The 25,727-nt window shown below is 36.2% G+C and overlaps 1 protein-coding gene and 1 long non-coding RNA gene across 7 annotated transcripts in view; one reads left to right on the forward strand and one right to left on the reverse strand.

The window, feature by feature from the left end:
• The window catches only part of LOC129543188 (uncharacterized), a 40,932-nt gene extending 21,283 nt beyond the window's left edge, over positions 1 to 19,649 (forward strand). Inside the window, exon 3 of the long non-coding RNA XR_008683259.2 lies at positions 19,512 to 19,649. This is a non-coding gene — a long non-coding RNA (uncharacterized LOC129543188). The remainder of the gene's footprint in view (positions 1 to 19,511) is intronic.
• The window catches only part of SUPT3H (SPT3 homolog, SAGA and STAGA complex component), a 418,542-nt gene extending 394,346 nt beyond the window's left edge, over positions 1 to 24,196 (reverse strand). For 2 of the 6 annotated variants that reach the window (XM_055406163.2, XM_055406162.2), the window contains exons 1-2: positions 23,986 to 24,195; positions 13,845 to 13,945 (exon numbers count right to left, since the gene is read on the reverse strand). In XM_055406163.2, coding sequence (XP_055262138.1) covers positions 13,845 to 13,945 — 101 coding nt within the window. In that variant the 5' untranslated portion in view covers positions 23,986 to 24,195. Of the gene's footprint in view, positions 1 to 13,844; positions 13,946 to 23,985 lie in introns of all 6 variants that reach the window. The other 4 variants (XM_055406161.2, XM_088831211.1, XM_088831212.1 and 1 more) reach the window with 3 other exon arrangements.
• Positions 24,197 to 25,727: the final 1,531 nt, after the last annotated feature.

Here is a 25,727-nt window from a genome sequence, read left to right on the forward strand (position 1 = left end):
ACAGGCTTTCCCTGAATTAAGTTTCCACATTTCAAAATTTCAGAGTGACCTGTGCATTTTCTTTAATAACCGTCAAAATTTGTAATTACTTATTTATGCAAATGAATCCACCGTGCATAGCATACCATATATATTTAGTAAATTATAAACTAATTCATGAATAAAGATGTTTAAATTTGTAATCTTCCCACTGATATCATAAAATTGTGTCTCTATATAATCAGTGGGATCTTGATTACAAATATTATTGATTGTAATAATGGATGGGGGATCTACATTTGAGTTTAGTACTTCTGCACAACTACAGGTAGGAAAGAAAAGAACGTCCCATCACCAGGATTTCAGTCTATCTCTACACACTTAATCACAATGACAGAATCACAGTAACCCTCTACATTTCATCCTTTGATCTTCCATTATTCAGTCTACTGAAATAAGGGTTAAGAAAAGTGCTAAGTTTCCTTGTTGGCTTTAAGTTTACCCATAGAGTTTTCTTTTAGTCCTCACCTGCTAGAACTGTGATTAAATCAACTTCACTGTAAGTCGGGGAGCACTGAGAGATAGTGTGCTGGCTCTCAAAGTGTGGTTTCTAGACCATCCACACCTGCATCGCCTCAGAATTTACCAGAAAGGCAAATTATTGGGCTCACTCTAGATTCACTGAAATCAAAAGCCTGGAAGTGAAGCCCAGCAGTCTTACAGTTAAGCAAGGCTTTGAGGTGATTCTAATGCACACTGAAGCTTAAGAGTCATCACATTAGAAGATCTAGTCTTTGTAAGCAATAGACTGTTTCACTGATTTTCATCAATTTGCCAGGCTTTATAGTTTATTATTAAAATTCTAATACTGGAGTATAATCTCTAAAATCTGAGAAACAGGACATGTGTCAGAAATATAAGACAGGTAATCAAAGAAAGATTGCTTAATACACTGTTCTATCCACATAAGCTGCATAGTCAATTCATGATGTACCTGTTCTCTTTTATTAGAAAGTAACTCCCTCTCTATCTCCTCCTAAAAAGATTCTTCCTTCAGAACCACTAATTTCAAATAAAGTCAGAAGGTGACAAAAAATACAAACACTGTTGTCAAAGGTTTTGTAAGTCACAGGAAAGAGACAATGAGCTAAGCAAAAAGTGTGATTATTATTCTACAGTATTACTTCTGTACGTAAAGATATACACAATAAAGTCAAAGCTTCAAGTGGGTTCTAGGTTAATCTTTTAGAGTTATAATAATAAATGATAATAAATGTCCATAACAAGATTATAAACATGGTTTAATGATAGAAAACTTGCTAATATAACATATTAGTAGGTCAAATGTGAAAAAGGCATACAATCATGTCAAAGATAACCTTTCTGGCATCTGATAAAACTCAATGCCCATTCATTTTCTTTTTTAAATCCAGAAATATAAAACTACTTCCCAAAGTGATTTAAACCATTTTAAACCAAAAGTCAACATTATGCTTACCAATGAAAAAGAAAAACATTTCCATTAAAATCAGGAATAAAAAGATCCATCATCCTCACTCTTAATTATCGATGTTTTGGAAGTTCTGACTTAAACCCATGAGTGCATGCTCAGTTGCTCAGTCGTGTCCAGCTCTTTTGTGACCCCATGGACTGTAGCCCACTAGGCTCCTCTGTCCATGGGATTTCCCAGGCAAGAATAATAGCGATGGTTGCCATTTCCTCCTTCAAGGCATCTTCCCAACCCAAGGACGGAACCCATGTCTCCTGCATCTCCTGCAGTGCAGGCAGATTCTTTACCACTGAGCCATCAGGGAAGCCCATCTTAAACCCTTATTTGTGGATAATACAAGTATCTTCCTAGAAAGCTCAGGAGAATCAAATAAAAAATTAAGTTGATTAAACTTTAAGAATTTTTTCATAGTAGTATTACCAGTATACATAAACATACACAGAATTAAGTCACAGGTTCAAGTACATACAATTGTAAACTGAAAAAATACAGTTTTAATACAAAAACAACAGAACTTCTGAGGAAAAAAAAAAGAAATAACAATGGTATTTCCAAGAGAAGTGGAACGTAAACTTCAAGAGATCGGGGGTGAGGGGTGGGGGTGGAGGTTATTGCTGTTGTTTTATTCACTGCTATATCCTCAGCCCTTAGAAGTCTGCCAGGAAACAGTAGCGACTCAAAAGAAATTTGCTGAATGAATAAATGAAAAGCATTAGCATTCAATAATCCTTTATATCAAATGAGTTCTCCCTGTAAGTGACAGAACTGCTTATTAGGAGTCCACAATGAGACCAAGAGTTTGCACCAGAATGTACATTACGGTGCACATCATTTAATTTTGCCAGTATCACAAGAAAACTATCTCAGTGAAGAAAGCAGGGGACTGGTTTACAGTCTGGCTCAGGCTGCTTACCTTATAAAAGACAATGAGGAACAGTTCTCATACTGGTTACAGAGTGGCAGGCACCTCTTTAGACTAAATGTTGGGAGTTGAAAGAAGGAAAAAAAACTAACTTCAAACCAAAGAATAATTTGTAAAAAAATCATGTCTGGCTGCTGAAATGTGGTTATAATTAGGTCACTGTGTCTTTTAAAGGATACTCATGAAACATGAAAGCAACAAAAAATTTTAAGGATAATTTTTTGTCAACTGAATGTCAGGTTCTAATCAGGAAATTCAGACATCTCAGTAGTGTCTAAATGAATGAAGTCTTTATACTTTCAGAGCAGTTTATAATAGATGATCATAGGAATTAAGGCACATGAAGAAGTTATGCTCTAAATCAATATAAACACTTCAAGTATATGCCTCACTCCTCACTTTAAAGTGGGTCCAATATTGTAGTGTCATCGCAAATAAACAAGTAAAACAAAGAACTGAGTCAGTGCTGGTGGTTTAAAAAGTGAAGAACAAGTGAAGAATAGTCAGTTTAACACTAATTTATAGCAGACAGGCTCTGGGAAAGTAAACTGGACTGATATTCAGAAGACCAGGTATAGAGCCCTTGAACACCAAACTAACTAACTACACAGTCTAGGGCAAATCACCTCACCTCACTGTTCTTCAGGAGTAAATAAAAAAGACTCTCAGATCTTCCATTCAGTCTAAGTAATGGATACTAGCCAGACTCCCTTCTTCCTGAATAAAGGCAGATAAGCGAGTCTACAAAAACATGCTGAGGTTCAATTCTATCTATAATCCTACAAAGTCAAACTAAGTATAGACATTTTACATAGAGATCTGCACTGAACACCTATCTTCTCTGTAAATGATTTATACAATCTGGTTCAATCCACAAAAGAAATCTTGAGAGATGTATATGTTTATTTGAGTTTTACAAATAAAATTCTCTGTGATATAAGAAATAGAACTCATGGCACTTACTCAGATTTATATGACTCCACATCATCATCCTTCCTTCATCAAACCAGATGTTACACATAGCCACAATTTTCTAAGGAAGCAGCAGAGGTTTCAAGCAAATCAGACACTCAAAATATAGAATGCTACACACACACATACAAAATGTTTTTCATGCAACAAGATGAAGAAGAAATCCAAGTTAATGTAGGAAGAGAATAAAGGGAATAATATAACTTCAGCTCTACAGTAAGAAAACAAAACAGACAAGTGATGAGGGACATAAAAATATAAATTTAGCAAGTTATAATCTCCAAGTCCCATGGAGACTGTCCTCCTAAATTATACTATCCCACCCTGAACACAATTTCCTATTCATTCTATTAAATTCAGCACCTATTAGGTACCTAACATGTACCAGGTACTGTAAAATAGGAAAGTTAAAACAAGCTCTGGATTCATGAAGCTTACAGTGGGGAAAGAAACAGACAAGTAAACAGATCCCTGGAATACACTAAAGTAAGGACTTCTTTAAAGAGTATACTATTAATATAAGGTGCCATGGCACACAGAAAGGAATTAACAAGATTGGACAGGCCAGTGATGTATTCTTGGGGGATGAGCTGCCCAAGCTCATATTTTCCATTTTATTGTAGTTCCTATTCCTCCAGTTCTCTCAATTAATCTTATACTTTACTGACTTTTAGATTTCACTGAACTCTCCAAACCCTTCTCCCATTGTTCAACAAATTAATCAACTTCATTCCTTTCTATTCCATTCCTCCCCACTAGCCTCTAACACCTTGAATTTCAATATTCTTCTGTTTTATCTGCCTTTCAAATTCCTAAATCACCTTTCTTTTCCAGTCCTATGCCCAGCAGTTGAGCACCGCGACAGAAAAGTATACAACCTTGCTGTTAGAGCCCTTCCATGATTCAATGGACATGAGCTTGAGCAAACTCAGGGAAATAGCGGAGAGGGAAGCCTGGCGTGCTGCAGTCTGTAGGACCACAAAGAGCTGGACACAACACAGCAACTGAACAACAACAAAACGAGCTCCGCACAGCCCTTAACAACTTAGGCAACACCAAGCATACTCCTGATGAGCTTTCTCTCCCTAACGCCATTGCTGCCATTACAAAGCTTTCCCACTCTCAAGCTTCCCTACTCCCCCTCCTTTCCATGCCAACCCCAGTCACTGGCCCTGCCTGCTTCTTCAAAATGGTATGAATGATAATTATGCATAGCTGAAAATATGACTTTACATTACTTTTATGGGTTAAAAAAATTATGTGTATTGAACTAACCCAGCAATCTAACATTCTTAACATTGTTTCATTATGAAAACAGATTTGGTCCCAAACAAAGGACTTGCAAATAAATTCTGACCTGCTACCTGAACAACTTCAGCTTCTAAAATGCAACCAAAAACCAAAAGTAATAAGTACACCAACTCTCAAAACTGGTAATTAAGTTTACACACCAAAGATCAAGTGACTTTTCTCAGAAGAGAACATGTATCAGGCTTTCCTAGAGTATGACTTATTTTAGACACAAATCTGAAAAATTTAATTTCTAGTCCATAGTAGCCAGAAGCAGCATTCAAGCGTTGGGGTGGGGAGGGGGACGGGTGACAAGGTGAAACCCTGCCAGAGTATAGCACAACAGCAGCAAAATTCGCTGATGCAAACCAGAGAAAAACCGTAAAGCTCAACCCTCAAAATTACAAATCAAATAGCAGATCACAGTAGGACTACTGACCACAGGAGCAAACTACACTTTATGCCTCAATGGTATCCCAGGGCATCACAATGGTACAAGTGGACTGTAATACCTGATATTTATAATGAAATTTCAGTTGAAAAAAAAAGTTCAAACTGTACCTGGTATTCCATCTTTACATAGCCATAAACGTGCTATAATAACCTTACTATAGAAATATTTTCATCAAAATGGTCAAAATAAAATCCATTTTATCACTTAGATTATCTCATGAATTTATTAAATAAATATATTAAATATATTTATTCTCTATGATATACATATGGCATAGATACCCTGGTTTTTAATTCTAACAGAATACAGTTGTAAGCCGCTGCTGCTGCTAAGTCACTTCAGTTGTGTAGTTGTAAGCTGCTGCTGCTGCTGCTAAGTCACTTCAGTCGTGTCCAACTCTGTGTGACCCCATAGACGGAAGCCCACCAGGCTCCCCCGTCCCTGGGATTCTCCAGGCAAGAACACTGGAGTGGGTTGCCATTTCCTTCTCCAATGTGTGAAAGTGAAAAGTGAAAGTGAAGTCGCTCAGCCACGTCAGACTCGTAGCGACCCCATGGACTGCAACCCACCAGGCTCCCCCGTACATGGGATTTTCTAGGCAAGAGTACTGGAGTGGCTTGCCATTGCCTTCTCCAAGTAGTCTTCACTAAAAAAAATTAAGGTAGTCTTTTGTCTCCAATCATTCTCTTCGCTCAAAAATAAGACAGGAATTGTATAATTGAAACTGAGGTGATGGTCTGGCTGATTTTTATACACTGCAGGCACAGCACAATTCCACATTCAATACACACTGAAGAACACTGAGTTCTTTAGCATCTCTAATCACACAAGAGTTAACCGGGTCACTCGTCAGTCAGTTTCTACCCAGCGTTGTTTCAAATAAAATTTCTAAAAGTAAAATTATGTCATTAATTGACTTTAAAATAAATCACACATGCCAATGTCTGAAATTTGAGTATACAGCAGAAAGCATAAAAAGAAAAGAAAAATGAAACTGCTTAAAATTTGCACTTAGAATTTGCTTTGGAACTTGATAAAATGATTCCTTAAAATTCATCTGGAAGAATAAAAATAGGAAGAGAGACAAGAAATATTTTAAAAAGAGAAGTTATGCAGGTGACCCTGAACTGTAATACCAAATATTAAAACATATTAAGAAGCTATAATAACTAAAGTAATGTAGTACTGGCAAAAGAATAGACAATTCGATAGACAAAGCAGAAAACTCAAAAATAATAATTCATTATCTGATAAAGGTAGCATTTCAATTCTGAGAGAAAAGAGAGGTTTATATATTTGTGGTGGTGAGACCACTGGCAAGCAAACTTAAAGTAAAAACTGTTTTAACTTAGAACCCTCCCTGGCACTATACGACAAAATAATGGATCAAATATTAAACTGTAGAAACTAAAAGCCTGAAATATGAAAAGTACATGATGATCTGTACCAAAGTTGCGGGTAAGGCTTTCTGTCAAAGCAAAGTAATAAAATAAAGGCAGATTTAACTACATTGAAAATGAAAACAAACATGTTGAAAAGAAATAAACCTTATGGAAACCAAAAGATGAGGGTATGGGGGGTTGTGGGGAGACTGCTATATTATGATCAATAAAGGCTTTATGTCTTTAATATATTAAAAGCCCATAATAATAAACAATGGGAGGAAAAATGAGAACTCAGTAAAACTGTGCTCAGAATGTGAACGGACACCCACAAATGAAGAAATACAAATGGCCAAAATAATCCCAAACTCAGTAGTCAAAGGAAAGTTATTATGTAAAATAGTTAAAGAAAAGCACAATGTTTTTACTGTTAAAATGTCTGAGAGAGATGGAGAGGGGTACTCTCATAACTGTTGGTAGACATGTAAAAAATCTAGTTTCCCTGGAGGATAAATTAAGAAATTACTATCAAAAAAGCTTTTGGACTCAGAAAAAATCTTCTTCTAAGACTTTTATATAAGATATTAAGCTTTCATTACATCATTTTCAATAGCAGTGTAAAAGTTGGAAATAACCAAATGGCCCAATAACAGAGGATTAAACGCATAATAGATATCCATACAATGAGTGTTTACATTCTGTACCAACAGAATTTCTTGTAAGGAGGAAACATAATCATAGGTAAAAAATTTTAATTTCCTACCCAAAATTAGTAACCACTCTCTAATATACTGTCAGCATTTATGAATCCATTTTTATTGAGTATCTTTTTCATAGATTAATTTTGACCTTCATACATTTAAAAATAAGTTTTCAAAATCTCAGCATATTTAAAATAATGAACTGATAGAATGCAATGCGACATACTGCTAAATTTTATATAGCTACCAAAGGTTTTGCAGATCCAGCCTCATGAAAACAAGCACCCAAAACTCACAATGCTTTTTACATTCAGTTACACAACTGGCATGCGAATTAAGTGCAATATAATATGCCCAGAGCAGCAGTCACAGGATTTTCAGAAAGACTAAATATAAATATTAAATAAAGTCACAGAAGAACACTTTTAATATTCAGTATTATCCAGACTGCCTACAAAATAGAACACGAAATTAATATTAAACCTCCCCATCAAATCTGACCTGACAAAGTAACCAAAAATTAACATCCCCAAATCACTGAAAAACTGTGAGACAATGACAACCCAAAAAAGGGAGGAGTAAAAAGTTAATGGATAACAGCGTTAAGAGTAAATACAAAACAAAATCATGTAACATGTAAAATGTATTTTTCCAATTTCAACAAAAATATAAGCATACCAGAAAAGAAGTATTTTGTGTATTTATTTTCCATATTTCTTCTGTATTGTCCAAAATAGGAGCCATTTACTACATGTAATTATTTAAATTTAAACTAATTAAAACAAAGAGCAAAATTCAGTTGCTCAGTCGCCTAGCTCAGTTAATGTACTCAAAAGGTACCTGTGGTTAGTGGCTATCATACTGGAGAGTACAGAAACAAATTTCCATCACTACAGAAAGTTCTACTGGACAGCATGCTATAATATAGACAAATTAATTTTTTCTCTATAATTATAAAAATTTTCTCCATAAAACTGCAAACGTTTCTCCCTACACCTGAAAAATTTTTATAAGCTTCCTAAATCAACAGGTTGATGACTATAATCATTCTTTTAAGTACAATGATAATAAGTACTAACAGGACATGGTTTATCATGTGCCAAGAACAATAAACATGGGCCAGTGTTTTTCATGTGCTCTGACTCAGTACCTCACATAATTTTCACATAAACCGTACAAGGTAGATACAAGTCTACAATGCCTTATCTGAAAGAAGTATTTCAGAATTCAGAAGTTTTCAGATTTTAGAAAGCCACTACTACACAAAAACCATATACTACATAACTCTTGAGGGAAGCACTAAAGAGCACACAGAACGTATGAATATTAACATGAAGTCAATATTAACATGAATAAATAACCATCAATCAGTTAGTTCCTGGTGCGGCCATCAAAGTAGTTCAGAACAGGTATTCCCACTGACCAGCATTAGTAACTTGCACTTACACAGTACTGCAATTTCAGAATGACAAATCCATGAATTCTTCCCCACAGGCCCAAGGATTTTCATCACAGAATTATTAAATGACTCTTATCTCCCTGAATTTCAAGAATTCATTTCTAAGACTGAACAGAACTTTTTCCCTCTAGTAATTATGTATCTTAAAATAAAAGGCCGAGCTATCTTCTTTTCATGAAATAATTGATAGAGATATTTAAATACAAATTCAAAGCTATATTTTGTCACAGTTATAAAATGATATGCTTTTTCAGTGCAAGTACTTAATTCAATTGGATTGAGCAATTTAAACATTACCTTATTTCATTTCTAAAAGGAAAAAAAGCTTCACAGTGCTTTTATGTTCTCAATCAACTTTGGCACATTTTCTCACTTTCAGGAAAGATTATGACCAATTTTATATTACAATTTGAAAATGTTCATTATTCCTATATTTATAAACCAGTGTATATCTTAAAGAATTCCAAACTGATGAATTTCACAGAAAGTACAAAGATACATTTATATGCGTATTTTAATGAAATTTAAATATTAAGAATTAAAATAAATCATTTAATAGTGACAAAATACAAAAGTAGGACAGATATTTAACTATTCAACAGTGTGGCCATGTTTATATTCAAAATTATGGAATATCACACATATAAGCATCCAGTAAGGAGTACTTAAGTTTCTATGAAAAATTATACTTTTTATTGGTTCTGATACAGCCTTGCTTAAAAAGATCTGGGGGTTAGACATAAGAAATTCAAACAAATGCTATGATAATATGAAAATACAAATTAATCCAATATTATAAAAATTAGACCTTATCACAAATAACAGTAATTAACCAATTACTCACCTTTCCCATTATTACTTCCTTATACCACACTAGTCACACATAAGTTGGTAAAAGTTCATTTGTAAACTAAATTTTATAAGTCAAAATAAGATTTATTAGTTGAAATGTAGTTTAGTGTAATTTGTTAAGAGCATGGACTCTGGAGTTAGACTTCCTGTTTCAAACCAAGGTTTTACCACTGGCTGCAATGGCAATTTTTGGTGTTACAAACACCTGTGTCTCAAGCTTCCTCATCTATAAAAGGGAACAACACTATCCTCAAAGGGTTGTGTGAGGAGTAAATGAAATGGTATGTGGAAGTGTTCAGGAGAATACCTGGTACACACAACAGCATTTGCTATTATCATTGGCCTTATTAAAGCATCTCTGAAACTGTAATATTAATAATATTAACGTTACCACTTATCACGGTTAAGAATTTCTTTGCTCTAGCCTCCTGAAAAACTTAAGTACACCAGGGAAACTCAAGTGTTTGAAGGAACCCTGTGGCCGTTTAATACATATCAATTATCAATTCATATATTTATATGTTAGATCCCTTGGTAGATTAAGGTATGGATAGAACTAGGAACACAGTCTTTCACAACTCATTTCTTAATGTTATATAATAGCCAAATGATACCATTTCACATATACAACTGTGCCCTTACTCTAGTGTAGCAATGTATATACAGTTATTGCTATTTACCCCAAAATTCCCAAGAGAAGAAGCAAATCTTACTGAGAAAATTACTCTTTCGTTTTTGGACACACTAAATTTGAGCTGCTAACAGAATACTTAATGGATGTTCCAGAAAGCAGTCAAGAGTACAGACCTAAAGTCAGGAAGACTACACTCAGATCATCACTCCCCACTCTGTATTACCATGGGATTTTTCACATCCTATCGTGTGACATTCGTTCACCTTCTCTACTGCTAGACTATTTCAAAGGCATTCAGGTTTTGCCATACAAGGGTTCAATAATGTTGCTTTTTTAAAAAAAAATGCAAACCTTGCAGAATAGTACAACTAAAAGAGTGAATTTCATTGTCTATAAAGAAAACTCTGATTTAGAAAACACTTTTTTCACCCTGTGGATTTTAGATAAGAATGAAATTTCACTTGGAAGAGTTCTTCGAAAATATAAGTGGCATGCAAACAAAATCCTTTTTTTTTTAATTTGGTAACATGAGAATTACTAAATGCTACCAAGCAGTGAAACCTGACATTATCACCAGGCCTATAAACCTGCAAGAGTACAATATAACCAGGCAAAGAAATTTATAAGAGAGTAAAATACGGAAGAGAAAGTTCAATGAAGATTCCTTGAAGTGTGTTTAAATTAATTTATTTAATAAATCATTCAAAATACCTGCAATGTAGGTTGAAAAGATTTTACTTTCTAATTTACAGGCTACTTGAGTTCAATAACTTTAAACGAAAAGCCTCTGGACCCTTTGTAGCACATATTAATCAAAAAGCTGTGATAAGGAACATAGAGCAAAAATGTTAAGTTACAAGCATAAGTAAGGTAAAGCTGCTGTCATTCCCAACCCCCCCAGAACTGTCTGACCACCAATCCTTTAGTTTAAAATCTGTAGAAGCATGTCCTAGAGAACGCTGCACTCATAGTATTTCTCACCCAAACCTAAATACAGTCAGTCATATCAAGCATCTCATAGGAAGACAGACCAGCTGCCAGCTCTGTATTTAATAGCAGATCCTGACAATTCCATTTGTTCCTGACAACTGGACACCTCTCAGTGAAGCCACTCCCTGGAAATGACACTACAATATTGTTACTTATTTAGAGGCCATGGAGTAAAGAAAAAAACAGCTCATCAGTGGTGAATGGCTGGGGAAGACAGTAGCCGGAGAGGATTAAAAGAAGCAACACAATACACACTGGCTTAGAAGAACTGTGAAAATGCAGAGGAAAAAAAGTAGATTCACAGAATCAAATTCCTACAACATGAAATAAACACAGAAACTTAGGCTGCCTTTTCTCATTTAAAATCACATAAGCAAGGATCAAATGCATGTTGATTCTAATTTTATATAATCAAAAGCCTGAAAACATTATGCCATCAGAAAATATTGGTAAATTAAAAAAGGATTCCCCTAATCTTGGCCCCATTTTCCTGTTCTATGAAGCAATTCATAAGAAGAAAAAAATAACTTCAGACTATAAATGATGAATGTAACTATTAGGAGTAGCCTCTCTATGAGGTCTGAAATAGAAGGAAAATGTACATTTCTTCCAAAGCTGTGGCCAACAATAACTTTTGCATTCTGAATCCAGCTTAAGCACATTAGTTGGGAAGATGTTTGCAAAAGTATTTAATAAAAGTGCTGAATTTAGCTTTTATTTTCTTTTTTTCTCAGTTTTCTTAAGTGGCCTACAGTCTATCCAATGCACTAAGTAGAACCTCTTTTAAGTATAAATGACAAAAGGAAATACAGCTTTCTTCTTATAGAAAGCTGTTTTTATAGATCAGGGGTTGTCAAACTTTCTGTAAAGGATCACATAGTAAATATTTTCAGCTTTACAGGCCATATGGTCTCTGTCACCAATACTCAACTCTGCCATGAAGCATGAAAGAAGCAATAGATAATAGATAAACAATGCCTGTGACTGTGGTCCAATAAAATCTCATTTTTGAAAACAAGCAGCCAGTCTATGGCTATAGTTTGTTGACCTCAGCTATAAAGCATGTTTTTCTCACCTAGTGATAAATATACTGTTTTAATAAATAATACCAAATTTGAAATGACAGCTTAGAGTTGCTTTAAAATAACTTCATTTTTAAAAAGTGAGGAGTAGGGAAAAAAGTTAAAGAAGACTGGCAAAACACAATTACTGTTAGTCTGAGGATGGATGTATGGAGTTCACTATACTATTCCAATGATTTTATGAGTTTGAAATTTTCAAAAGTTTTTAAAATTACAAAGTAAATTCATGAACTGGCTCAACAGGAAAATGAATTTCCTTCCTTTACATGATAAACATTCTAAAACATGTTTAGTAGTTTTTAAACATAATTGACAGTACAACATAAAATTTTAGCATAAAGCTACTATACAATAGCTAAAATCTTTAAATACACAAGTGTATACAAGCATAAACCCTTAAAAGTTTCCATAATTTAAAAGACAGCCTAACCTCATACAACTCCTAAATTAACACATTTAATTTAGTCTTATCTTACCTAACAAAATGTGTTACCAATTTTTGGTTTTAGAATATACTTATTTGATAGGGTATATATTACTTACGTTAACATATCATAGGCTTATTATTTTTCACATGAATCATTTTTATTAGTTTTAAACTCTAAGCAATGAGTAATAATAGAAACAATTCACATAAACAAACACTGCTTAAGGTCTTCAATAACTGAGAGTTTAAAGGGATCCCAAGACCAAAGTTTAAGAACCTATGACTTGAATGTTTCCAATGCTGTTTAAAGTATGTTTACCAAGCAACTATTAGATACAGGCTCAAACTCATTTTTCCTCTGAACGATAATCATCACACAGGGGAGTTGATCCACTATGAAGACTATCAATATACACCCACTTAAAACTTCAACAGAAACATTCTTTTAAAATTGCTGGGTATGTCATGAATAATGTAGCCACAGGAAAAGAAGAGCTCTAACGTGCTGTCCCCCATACGCAGAAAATTGTCTCCTGAACCAATAATAAAGAAAAACTAGTATGTGCCAGCAGACATTTCTAATAAATCTGCTACCTCTCATCAGATCAAGTTATGCAGTCTCAATGAAAGAAGCCAGAAATCAAGCTGAAAAGAGCCTTAGGAAAGAAATCTTAATGAATACGCAATTTCTTAAAAACTAAATAAATGTGTTTTTTAAATGTCCTAAGTTTTTTCTCCAGTTCTGAAATGAAGAAATATTATCAAAACTGAAAACCAAATGAGGTTCATGGAATTATTATGACTGACATTTGAGAAAAACTTGAGAACTCTGTGAAAATACTCCCAACTATCCAAGAACATAATCAATGTCAAAATTTTCTAAATCTAAAATACAATAAACAATCCATAATACAGATCTGGGTGGATAATAATTAGGGCACAAATGTCTACATGAGTATTCATTCTCTTATTAAGATGAACCAATACTTTCGGAATACAGTATCCCTATTGCATTTTTAACCACTTTGCCCCTTCTGTACACGGCTATTTAAAATGTTATCAGACTACTTCATTTTTTACGAAAGTACAAATTTTCAAGTTAAGTTTTATAAATCTTGTTATTTCCGCTGTCTTCTGTCAACATGAACAAACTTAAAAGAGTAGTAAGTGAGACACACAGCCATACTCACATCATACTCTGCAATTCCGCTGTGAAGCTTATAGACTTCCCTGTACTTCTTCCACTGCTTGAAGTGGCAGCAGACATTGGGCTGGCTGCAGTATTATTCATCTAAATGAAAAAGAGAACCCAGCTTACAAAATGTATTTAGCTATAAGTAAATGCATAGAAAATGGAAGCAATTATAAATTACTTCGAAAACGACAGAAATTTTTAAAATTGTGATTTGTCTTATGTAAAAATCTGATTTATCCATATTTGTTCTTTATTAAATCAAATAAAGGCAAGGTAGAAAACTGTTAGTCAAATATGATATCCAAAAATTGCTTGTGCGATAAACTTTTCATTACATATTTTACAGTAAGTATTGGGAGAAATAGACTCTATTAAAGTATTTTAATAGAGCTCAGTGGTTTTCAAAATGTGTTCCAGGGAGCCCTAAGATTCCCTGGCAATATTTCAGTAAGTTCCCAGTTTCAGTGAGCTCCCACTGGCCATCCTGAACACAAGAACTATGATTTTCCTATTTTATATACTGGTGTTTCAAGTAACATTTCATTTAAAGAAAAAGTTGCATAGCTGTAAGATACAAAATTATAAAACCAAAACATGACCTAATTCCCATTTGAACTACAGCCAAAAATACAAATAATAGAAATAAAGCCAATCGGTAGATCAGAAGTTAGCATTGTGATACGTTATAGTCTTATGGTTAAATAATACTCACCAATTTAAAATGTGATTTCTTTTCCCAATAAAATTAAGCTGATGCATAATGGGAAAACTAGATTCCAATCCTAATATACACCATTTTATTTACTATATGTGGCAGTCCCACAAATAAAAATTAGTGAAAATAACATTTAAGTAATAAAAGTAGATAAAAGCCTTGGCTTTTATCTCAAGGGGACACAGTAAGTGCTCAACAAATGTTAGTTACTATTTTATGTTTACATAAATTTTTCAATACTATGACTTTCTCTAAAAAATAGTTTGCAGAGTTAAAGAAGAATTAACAAATCTAAAATATATAATAAAATTAAGCAGTACTGAGAAATGTAAGTATAATAAAAATAATGAGGAGTCAAGAGTCAGACCACCAAGGTTAGAAGCCTAGCTCCACTAATTTACTAGCATTTGGGGAAAGTTCCTTAATTTCTTTATACCTCAGTTATCTCATCTGTAAAATGGTAATGATAATTGTAGAATTATCAGGGTTGTTGTAAGGATTAAATGAATTAACATGAACAAAGCATCTAGAACAGTTCTGAGCAGTCAGTATACAATGTTAACTATTATAAACAGAAAGAACTCAAAAATTCTCCCTTTCTTGATGTGCTAAGAACTTGTATATGACAAATTTAGATTATCCTTACTTCACCATCACAAAGTTTAAGAAACTTGAATCTTTTCACGAGAAGACTTCAATATAATTCAACAAATATTAATCAGTTTCCTTATAAAATAAGTTCTGTTTTCACACTGACATCAGTGCTGCTACTAGTCAGCCTGGCTCAAAATCTCAAGTCATCATCCTTGATTCCTTCCCCTGCACCCTAAAATTTGCTAAGAAGTCAAATAAATCCTACTTTGTTTCTACCTCCTCCCTTTCTTGTTGAGTTCTATTTATAGCTTCTTTCTTGCATCTCAGTTCACTCTCCACACTGCTGTCAAATGTATTTCTTAACACATCCTCTATTGACCACTTTGGTGGGCAACGGAGACTAAAATTGATAAAGGAAACCTGAACCAGTCATTCACTGATGGCTGAGATGGAAAGGCGGAGCCCCATGAGTGAAAGAGTGGGCTTCCCTGGTGGTTCAGAAGGTTAAGAATCTGCCTGCAATGCAGGAGACCTGGGTTCAACCCCTGGGTTGGGGAGATGCCGCAGACAAGGGAACGGCTACCCACTCCAGTATTCTGGTCTGGAGAATTCCATGGACTATACAGTCCATGGGGTCACAAAGAGTCGGATGCGACTGAGCAACCTTCACTTTCACGAGTGAAAGCTCAAAAAAATTAACTACTACAAACTACTGTCTGAGATGGGCCACATATGAAGCTTCTGATAAGGCAAAAGGACAGAGACCTAAGGCAAGCAGCATTCTAGCTGGATAGCTAGATCTAGAGCATCCCAATATCATTCTGCGGCAGGACCAACTCTGCCAACACAACCCCCTCTCTAATCTGAGGGGCCTAAGGGCCAGGCAAAGATCATTCGACAGAGAATGTAAGAGCAGAGAAGCAGAAAGAAAAAGGTTTCACTCAAACTGAGCCTGAAAACCAAAATTCTAAAATAAAGCTCATGCTGTGAAAGACCATCGATCTTTTTAAGCCTAATTTGTCCTGTTTGTTCACGGAGACTTTGGGTGGGGTGGCGGGGAGTACTTTTTCTACAAATATCAGAGGGAAAGAGGAAACACCATTTGGAACTCGGTTTAAAAAAAAATTATTTTATCATCAGTCCAAGACTGGGGAAAAATAAGACAGAAAAGCAAGTACTTCCAGGAACAGTCCTACAGAATCAGGACACATTGATTAAAAAAGGAACTTGGCTATCCCATTGAACTTAGAAAATGTTTCACTTGTCCCAAGAGAAACTGACAAGAGATATGACATCCTGGAGAAGATGTTAAAGATTATGTGTTAAGCCCAGTCTCCAAAAGCAGTTATGATTTAGGCTGACTCATGTCATATCTGAAGGCATGCCATTCTGTGGGACTCTGCTGAGATACTGCCAGAGTAATTTTCATTTTGCAAATCCAGTCACCTTGCTTTAACACCCTCTGAAGAGGAGACATTTCAGAAAGTAACTTCATAGCAAAACTCCAGCTTTCTTAGATTGCGCCCCTACTGCAAATGTTTCATATCAAGAGTATTCATTAGTAAGAGGGAAAAGGTCCCAATTCTAGTTTATTATAACCACGATCATCCTTTCACAGTCAAGTTATTTAATTCTTAAATCAAACAGGTGGATAACATTTTTCTTGACATGATGAGCTGATAGTGTATTAGAATCTTTAAAATTATTTCCTGTGCCCACATTTTGTTTGATGATGGGGATAATTAACTTCTTTAGACATTAACTTTTTTACACATCAAAGTCCTATCATTCCAATGCTTTATTTCCTATCTCCCAGACATTAAAAAAATAAATGTCGGTTAAAAGCAGAAGCACTCAAGTCAATTTTCTCTAATAAATATAGTTAACATGGAACTGAAAACCTACTGTAATCTTCTCAATGGGTTAATGTTCTACAGTTGTTTTAGCTTTCAACTGAAATGCAGCTGTTTGCCATATTTTACAAAATGAATTCAGATGTGCAGATGGAGACATAGATTATTTCAACATGCCACAGTTTAAATGTGAACCTAAGGAATAAGTTCATCACTGATTAATACTTATATTTAAACCTGATCATTAAACCAATAGACAACATTACATCACATCCGTAAAATTCTGTTCTAAAGTAGAAAAACTGGTATCTTTTAATAAAAATAATGGAATTTAAGGATATATCTTTTCTTAGAAAATATAACAAAAAATTTGTTTTAATGTAGTAAAGTTATACATCACAAATGTGAATTAAGCAAAAATGCAATGAACCTGTTACTTGGTTTCTATTTATAGCTCATATTTTTAGTGACTAAATGACCAAAGAAATACCATGAAACATCTTTAGCTTAAAATACCTCAGAATTGAAAACTTTATTACTAGTTAAAACACCCTCAAAACAATGTCAAAATCTGGATTGTGAAATCTATCAGTCTACCCATTTATTAAAAGATAGCAGAATTTTTTGTTTCACTCTTGAGAAAAATTAATTCAGCAGATCTCTGTACTGATTCTGAGCATCTAAGAGTCTCAATTTCAATCATTCATAATCTGAGCATCCCACATACTATAAAGTAATAATCCCAAATAATGTAATAATATTCTGTTATAATCAGAACATTTTCATTTTCATAGAACTCCAAAGGCAGGAAGAGATTACGGTTAAGCCAACACTATTACACACTACATTTCAGCTTTATTGCTTAAAAAAAAAAAAACTCAAGTTATATCATGATATAAATTTCCTCCTGCTGTGAAAAATAATACCAAATGATCAATCACTGAGAATATAAAAAATAAAAAAACAAAATGTGCAAAATTTTAAAACTTCTATGTCTAGTTGGGGATAACACAATAGGAATTCCAATATATTTATATACACCCCAATTCAAGTTAATACATACTGGAACTTGGTAATAACAGTCAACTAATCTCTCATTTAGTTTCTCGATATGTCAAGAATAATTTGTCTCAAGAGGAGTGTTGTAAAGAAGACAGTGGCTACAACATATGAGCACTCAAAAAGTACACTTGAATTGAAAATATCAAAACACTTGTATGAAAATTCCCTCTAGATAGATTATAAACTACGCTTACATATCTCAGTTGGCTACATGAGCAATTTTTTTTTAACCTACTGACAAAGAAGCTGTGAAACACTGGTCAGAGACATGTGAAGTTCTATTATTATATTTTTTCTTTAGCTTCATATTAATGTAGGTTTCTACTCCATGTGCTTTCTTTCTTTTCCCCATGTGTTTTCATATCCAGTACTCTCTTTAAGAAATATTGAGTTTCTTAAGTATTAACTCTTAAAAGAGTTTAAAAAAATTTTTTTATTCTTTGCAAAAATGTTTCTTACACACAGCCAATCTGCCTGTCAGATCATCCTAAAATACATGACATCCAAACCCTGACAAAATGGCAAGCTCACTTTTCCAATATCAAAAACACTTGTTTCTACATAAAATAATATACAATTGAGTGACAATGGTTAACTTTCCAGATATGTGCAAAAATTTGGAATCAATTATACTTCTAATAATAAGAAGTAAGTATATTTGACAAGGATGTCAAAAAAGGAGATCTCTTAAAAATCAAGGTTCTCTTCCAGTCCAGATTCACATTTTCAAAATATTAAATCTTATGAGAAGTCCATATTAAGTACAAACAATTCAATAAAATATCTCATGTGGTTAAAAACACACTTAACGTGACTAAACAGAGAAAGGAGGGGGACATTATCTGGAGGCATGTAAAAAAGAGATGAGTTTGCATAAGCATCTTGGAATTTATAAAGGATCTTTTTCACCTGTATTAGCTCACATTTGTTCAAAACCACCCTATTAGGCATGTATTTTCCCCCAACTAGCAAAGGTAAGAGTAAAACACTGGGTGAAGGTCACAAATCTAACACACACAAAAATGCTCTGATCTTAAATAACCCAAAATATCCAGCCCACCTACATACATACAAAAATTCACCCATCTTCTACCTTAGTGCCTTGGTTTTAACTAAAATATGAATTGCTGAGAAGTAGTACCAGGGACTTGTCATTAAGTTTTCTTAGAGACTGACAACTGTAAAAATTAAGTTCAGGAATTCTTTGCTTAAAAGTAAATCTTAGGCAAACAGATAAAACACCTATAACTACAATGGGCAAAGTATAACTATGCACGGTGGCGGGTGAAAAAAAAAAAAACGTGAAAAGTGTTAGTCGCTCAGTCGAGTCCGACTCTTGGCAACCCCATGGACTGTCGGGAGGGGGGACCAAAGACATCTGAGGTTCAGAACTACAGTTTGAAAATCACTAATTTCATCCAAATCCCTCATTTTTCAGGTGAGGATACTGAAGTCCAGAGGGGTTTCTTGAACTGCCCAAGGACACATCACTATTTAGCGATACAGCTGGGATTAAAACTGAGGTCCCTTGACTTCTGGTCCAGAGTTCTTTCTACTATCCCACAAGGAACACACAAATAAAAGTTGCTTATAATTAACTCACAAGTCCTCCACAATGTGTTTGTCATAGTGAACTTTGTTGTGAAGTATCTATGCCGACTCACGGTTTAGCAGGTAAAGAGCTGGGCTCTGGAGTTCAAATACAGGCTCTAATACTTACCAGGTGACCTTGGGCAAGTCACATCACCTCCCTGCCTCAGTTCCCTCATCTTTAAAAAGCAGATAAAAAATACTCCTCTCATAGGTGACATCAAGTAATATACACAAAGCACTGAGGACAGTGCCTGGTACCTAGAAATACTCAGATCATCATAATGAAGATGATGATGATGAACTCAAGCAAAAGTACAGTTTCTTGAAAACATATCCCAAAGTACTACTATTAAACATGTATATCCTCCGAGAAAGAATACTATGCTTAGGAATAGTCTTTGAAAGATTCAGAAACAAATTAATATGAAAAAAAAGTGAAATATAAAGGATTCAGTCAAAAAACCTCTATAGCATTTGAAATAGCAAAAGTATACTTTAAGATTTTTAAGTAATGTCTATTTGTATATTTTACAATTGTAAAAGTTCACATATTTACTGCCCTGTGAAAACTCAAGGAACTCAACAATTTTTCAGCAACTAATACATACTATATACCAAACAGAATGTTATTTTCATATTCGTAAACTTAAACTTCAATATCCACTAGTAGTCAGGTATTATCAGAGGCAGCAGTGTAAACAAATAATCTTACATATCCATTCCAGAAAGTAAAGACTCAACAGTACCACCTATTAAGTGGGAATGACATCTTTGGATAAATAAGATAGAGCATTAGTTTGGAACACATCAAGTGCCCATGAAAACGTTGGTTTTTCCCTTAGCAGTTAGTATGGAGTTGTTCTGTGCAGGGAATATACTGGAAACAGATCAAATAAGCACCATTGCTGGGATGCACAGTATTACTTGTAAAAGAGAATGATCTTATGTATGTGCTGATTCACAAATTAAAATAAATGCAAACAGTTTTTGCAGATTTAAGGTCAGTCTTTACTGGAGGTAGGAGGTAGACCAGTTGAGACTAAACCAGTTAAATTAATGTCTGAAAAACAAGACAACAATTTATGCAGTTCTCATCTGAAGCCTCCAGTAATCCTGTGAGGAGGTAGGTTAAGGTTAGGTACTAATTCTATCTTACTGATAAGGAAATTGAGACTAAGAAAAGTTAAATACCTCAACTGAAATCATAGGGCAGAAAAGGTGTACACCTGGATTTTGGAATTAGTTAAAACTAATCCAAAATGCTCTTATCCACAATGCATCTCCAGATCCATTACTCGATAAACTTAAGGCTAGAGCAGCTAATACTTACTTATGTACTTTGCTGCACCCAGCACTGCACCCAACACATCACACGGTTACTGCATTTAACCCTCAGCAGTGAGGAATCAAACCAAATGTGTTTGACTCACAATAAAGTATTTTAATCCACTACAGTATAAATTCAATTAACACAATAATGCATTAGAGTGAATTATTATTCTTTACTATTTAAGTGAAACCAGTCTTTAACGTGGTAAGCAGATTTCTAACTAATTTCATGGCTCAATTTCACCATAAAGTAAAACAGGTATTATTTTCAACAAGAATACTCAATGTTCTGATTTGACTGGCATGGTCCAACTTTCTTTGCAGATTCTACAACAAAATATTTTCTTAGAGAAAACCAACAATCAAAGCACCCAAGACTGCTTGCCAGTTATATTGAGAAAAGTAGAAATTTTTAATGACCAGTGGCTTAAGCAGACAGGTCACTTGCTAGCCTTATTCCAGATAGCTCATGTGTTATTTATGCATATAAGCAATATCTGTCACTACTTTAAAGTGAGTACATTTCTGAGACCACAGTACACTTACTCCTCCTAAAATTATATACTCCAAACTTCAACAAGCTTAAAAGGAGGCTGACCATATTATTATGTGGACCCAACTGGAACTTTTTTTTAAATGAAAGGATCCCTATTAATAATCATGCTGAGACAAACAGGCTCTAAACCATGGCTGTCCCAAAAAAGCAGGGTATACAGTCACCCTACATAAGAGCAATCCATTTGATTTGTATGTTATGGGGTATTCTCTGTATACGCTTTATTTATGAGCTTCAAGTTTTTGTTCCAGATCCAAGGATTATCATCAGCCTTGAGACGAAGGGTACCACTCTACAGACACCAGGCCAGAGTTAAGGGTGTGTTATCTATAAATAAAGTGGGTTTTTTTAAGGTTTTCTTCAAAACTTAACTTCATAAACATTTGCTTGGAAAAAAAAAAAAAAAACTATTTCAAAGAAAGCATCCTTGCAAAATACTGCCAAATTTCAAGCTTATCTCTTCAAGAGTTTTGAATATCAATAACCACGAAACAATTGCAATGGCCCAATGCTCGAAGTTTACTATTATATCAAAGTATTTCTTATATAAAAAGTTAACGAAAAACACCATCTTTCAAACTGAAAAAACTTTAGGAATAAAAGAGCTGAAAGGTTTTCACTGAAAACTAACTAAAGTGATAAAAGATAGTGGACACCCAGTCACAATACAGTACAATAATGGTTAAAGCAAACTCCACTTCATAGTACTATGACTCTCCAGATGAATCTGGCATTAGCTGTACAACCTAGGAGTCAAAGAATGTTTTGCTTTAATTTGCAAGCTGTAAATAAGTATTAACAGACCCAAGCTTTGAACTACATTATTTGAATGAAAGGTATTATTTGAATATAATTATGATTCCCTAAGGCAACAAATATTCTAAGAACTGGCTTCTCTGACTTAAAATTCAACCAAATCAAGAATTGGAAAAGGTCTCAAGGCCTAGATTCTAGACCTATGCTGTCCAACAAGGCAGCCACTAGCCGCAAGCCGCTATTTATATTTCAATTAATTTTGTTTGCTTAGTTGCTAGGTCCTGTTGGATTCTTTTGCAAGCCCATGGACTGCAGCCTTCCAGTCTCCTCTGTCCATGGGATTTTCCAGAGAAGAATACTGGAGTGGGTTGCCATTTCCTTCTCCAGGGGATCTTCCTGACATCAATTAATTTAAATAAAATTAAAAATTAAATTCATAAGTGCACTAGCCATACTTAAAGTGCTTAAGAGCCACTTGTGTCTAGTGGGTACCATATTTGGACAGCAGAGATTACAGAATATTTCCATAACGACAGAAGTTCCACTGGACAGGGCTGCTCTAGACCTTTTCTTGAACGTTTCCAGAGACAAGAAACGCGCAATAGCACACTAAAGGGCACTTTATTTTTGCAAAATAGTAACTACCAGGAAATTTATTCATAACAGTCAAATCCATCCTCTCTCAAACATCCACCAGAAATTCCACGAGTTCCGTACTCAATTTGGTCTTCAAGTGAATCTTCATAGACGAATTCTATTTCCAAAGTTCTATCCCTCACATACGTTAAGACTCTAGATCCTCCCCTCCCAGATAATCCATCATCAATTCTTTGCAAGGAAATATTGGTAGCTTAAAGTCTTATAACCTCAAGGAGTTAAGCTCATTTATCCCCGTGTACATTAATAACACATTTCCAGGAATGCCTCTGAGTGTCACATATTACATTCCACTGCCCCCTATAAATCGAGGCCAGTTTAATTTTTTCACTTAGAAAGCCAGGTCACAGTCATTCTGAATTCCTTAAAATAGATAAAAATGACAGGTAATTAACAGGTGCTCAGAGCTTGCAATAAGCATTTAACCTGTATTATCTCATCTAATCCTCACATTTCTGAGCTAGGCTACTACTACCCCCATTTGACAGACCAAAACACCGAAGCCAAAAATACGCTAAATAACTTCCCCAGGGATCACAGATGTAGGCTCACCCCAGAGAGGAGGGAGTCAATCTTTTCCTTTTCCTGGATGCTCTATTTCTTCTAACACTACCTAACTCTTCTTCCACCTCGCCCATAAAGCCACCATTTCCTTCTTTAAGAATCCTTTGCCCCTAAACACGGCCTGGATGACAGGCGGAAGGTGCTTCTTGACACAGCCGGCGGTCCCCGCTCTCGCTCGCCCGCCCAACGCCCCTGGCCGCACGCCCACCCGCCAGCGGGGAGGAGTCAAGGCCAACCGCGCGCTCCGCGGGGGAGCCCGGGCGCCTCGCGGGGCCGGCGGCTCCGGGGACGCTGCTTCGGCTCTCGCCGCGGCCTCCGGCGCGGACGCCCGGGACGCCCCGCGGCCGCCCCCCGGGGACAGGGCCCGGGGCGGGGCCCAGACACGCGGGCTCGCGGCCCTGGCGACCCCAGCCCTCTGCCCGGCCTCCCGCATCCCGCCCCCGAGGCCCCCTACAACCTCTGCTCTAACAACACTTGTAGCCACGGCTGCGCGTCCCGCGTGGAGAATGTGGGCTTAGAGACGGCGCGGTTTCTGCGGCGGCGGCCCGGGACACGCTCGGACAGGGGCGGGGTGGGGGGTGAAAGTGTCGACAGGGAGAGGGTGGTTCGGCGGGGACGTGCTTGGGCTGGGGGGGGCAAGATGGCGCGAGCCCGAGTCTCACTGTGGCGCGGGGGTGGCGGCGGTGGCGGAGGCAGGGCCGTGATCGCCCCCGCCGCGCTCGGCGCATGCGCGCCCGGCCCGGGGCGCGCGGGCTCCTTTCCGCGGCCAGCCACTTCCGCCACCCTCGCCGGGGGCGGGGCTTCGCGGCGCGCGCCTGCGGCCCCTGTCCCAACAACCGCAGTGCTGCGATCGCCAGGCCGGCGGGCGGGTGACCCCGAGCCACGCGGCGGCCTTCTGAGGACGGGGGCTGCTGCGCGAGGGCTGGGGATGAACTGAGAACTGGAGGGTGTTCAGGGCCAAGCTTGGCCTCCTTTAAGAATGAGCTGAGACGGCTGGGGTTTTCGAGGGACAGAGGAAGTTTATTTTCGACTTCAGGGCAGAGATTGGCCTCTCTAACGGTTTCCTTCAGAATTGCGATGAACCGGGGTCCCAACGGGACTGTGCTTTTAGGATGGTGCGGGGAAATGGAAAGATCAGAAAGCCTTGCTTCCCCAGAGGACGGCTCGCGGTGCCGGTGCGAGGACAGGGGACCCTTTCTGGGACAGTGAAAGCCGGTCTCCCGCCGGCTGCCGCGCATCACCACTCCATCCTTCCCCGACAGGCAGTGGAAGCTGATACCCCGCAGCGACTTTCCCCCTCCTCATTTTAACATTCAACGACTACGTTTTGATTGAAACCTTTTGCTATTTCAAGGCTTCTTGGTGCATGATCCTATATTTATTTTTCCTTAGAATTTTAGCCTGCTTCTCCTTATTTTTAAATCTTGACTCCCACTTTTGAGCTGTATATCCTGTCCTTTCAGAATTGATACAGATATATTTCTTTAAATAGTACAGTCATAAGAGTGACTTGAATTGCTTTCCTTATTTTTCAAAGATTTAACTACTAACCTTCCAGTTTTTCTAAGCGTTACTACTTCGGTTATTTTCTTGCCAGTGAATATTTGTGCTCCGAAATAATCCGTTCCTTCTTCCTATTTGCTTACATTGTTTAAAATAGCAACTTATTTGATTATTGCCTCTGTGGATTGTAGTTGAGTCCTCTGTTAATTTCGTGTTTAGGTCTCTTCAACCTCCCAAACACTTAAATACTTGCCAAATAAAGTTTCAAAAGAATAAATATGTTTAGGATGTAAAAGCTCATCATAATGTGTAAATCAAGGCTCAGTTCATTGGTGGACAAAGTGTAGACTTTAAGGGAAAGTAACAGAAAATTGTCATAATTCCTTACAAAGGAAGACTGGTTTATAAAATCGTTGAAAAACACTTTCAAGTACATTAGCAAGAAAGTAGAAAACTAAGAGAAATAGTAATATTGGATCTACAGAAATATAACCCAAAGGACATCATTTCAATTAAATTTATGTTCCATCAGTGTTGCCCTACTGATATTTTCATGGAAGTTTTACCTGCATCACATGGGGACCAGATTTAATCTAGTTTTCAGAACAGTACCCAGACTTTACTCTCAAGCCACTGGTATCTGACCTACATATAATGACACACAATAGGAAAGGTGTCATGGAGAAAAGAAACTGA

The sequence above is a fragment of the Moschus berezovskii genome, chromosome 23, assembly GCF_049115385.1.
Source record: "Moschus berezovskii isolate FMDL1 chromosome 23, NW_MosBer_1.0, whole genome shotgun sequence".
NCBI classification, from domain to species: Eukaryota; Metazoa; Chordata; class Mammalia; order Artiodactyla; family Moschidae; genus Moschus; species Moschus berezovskii.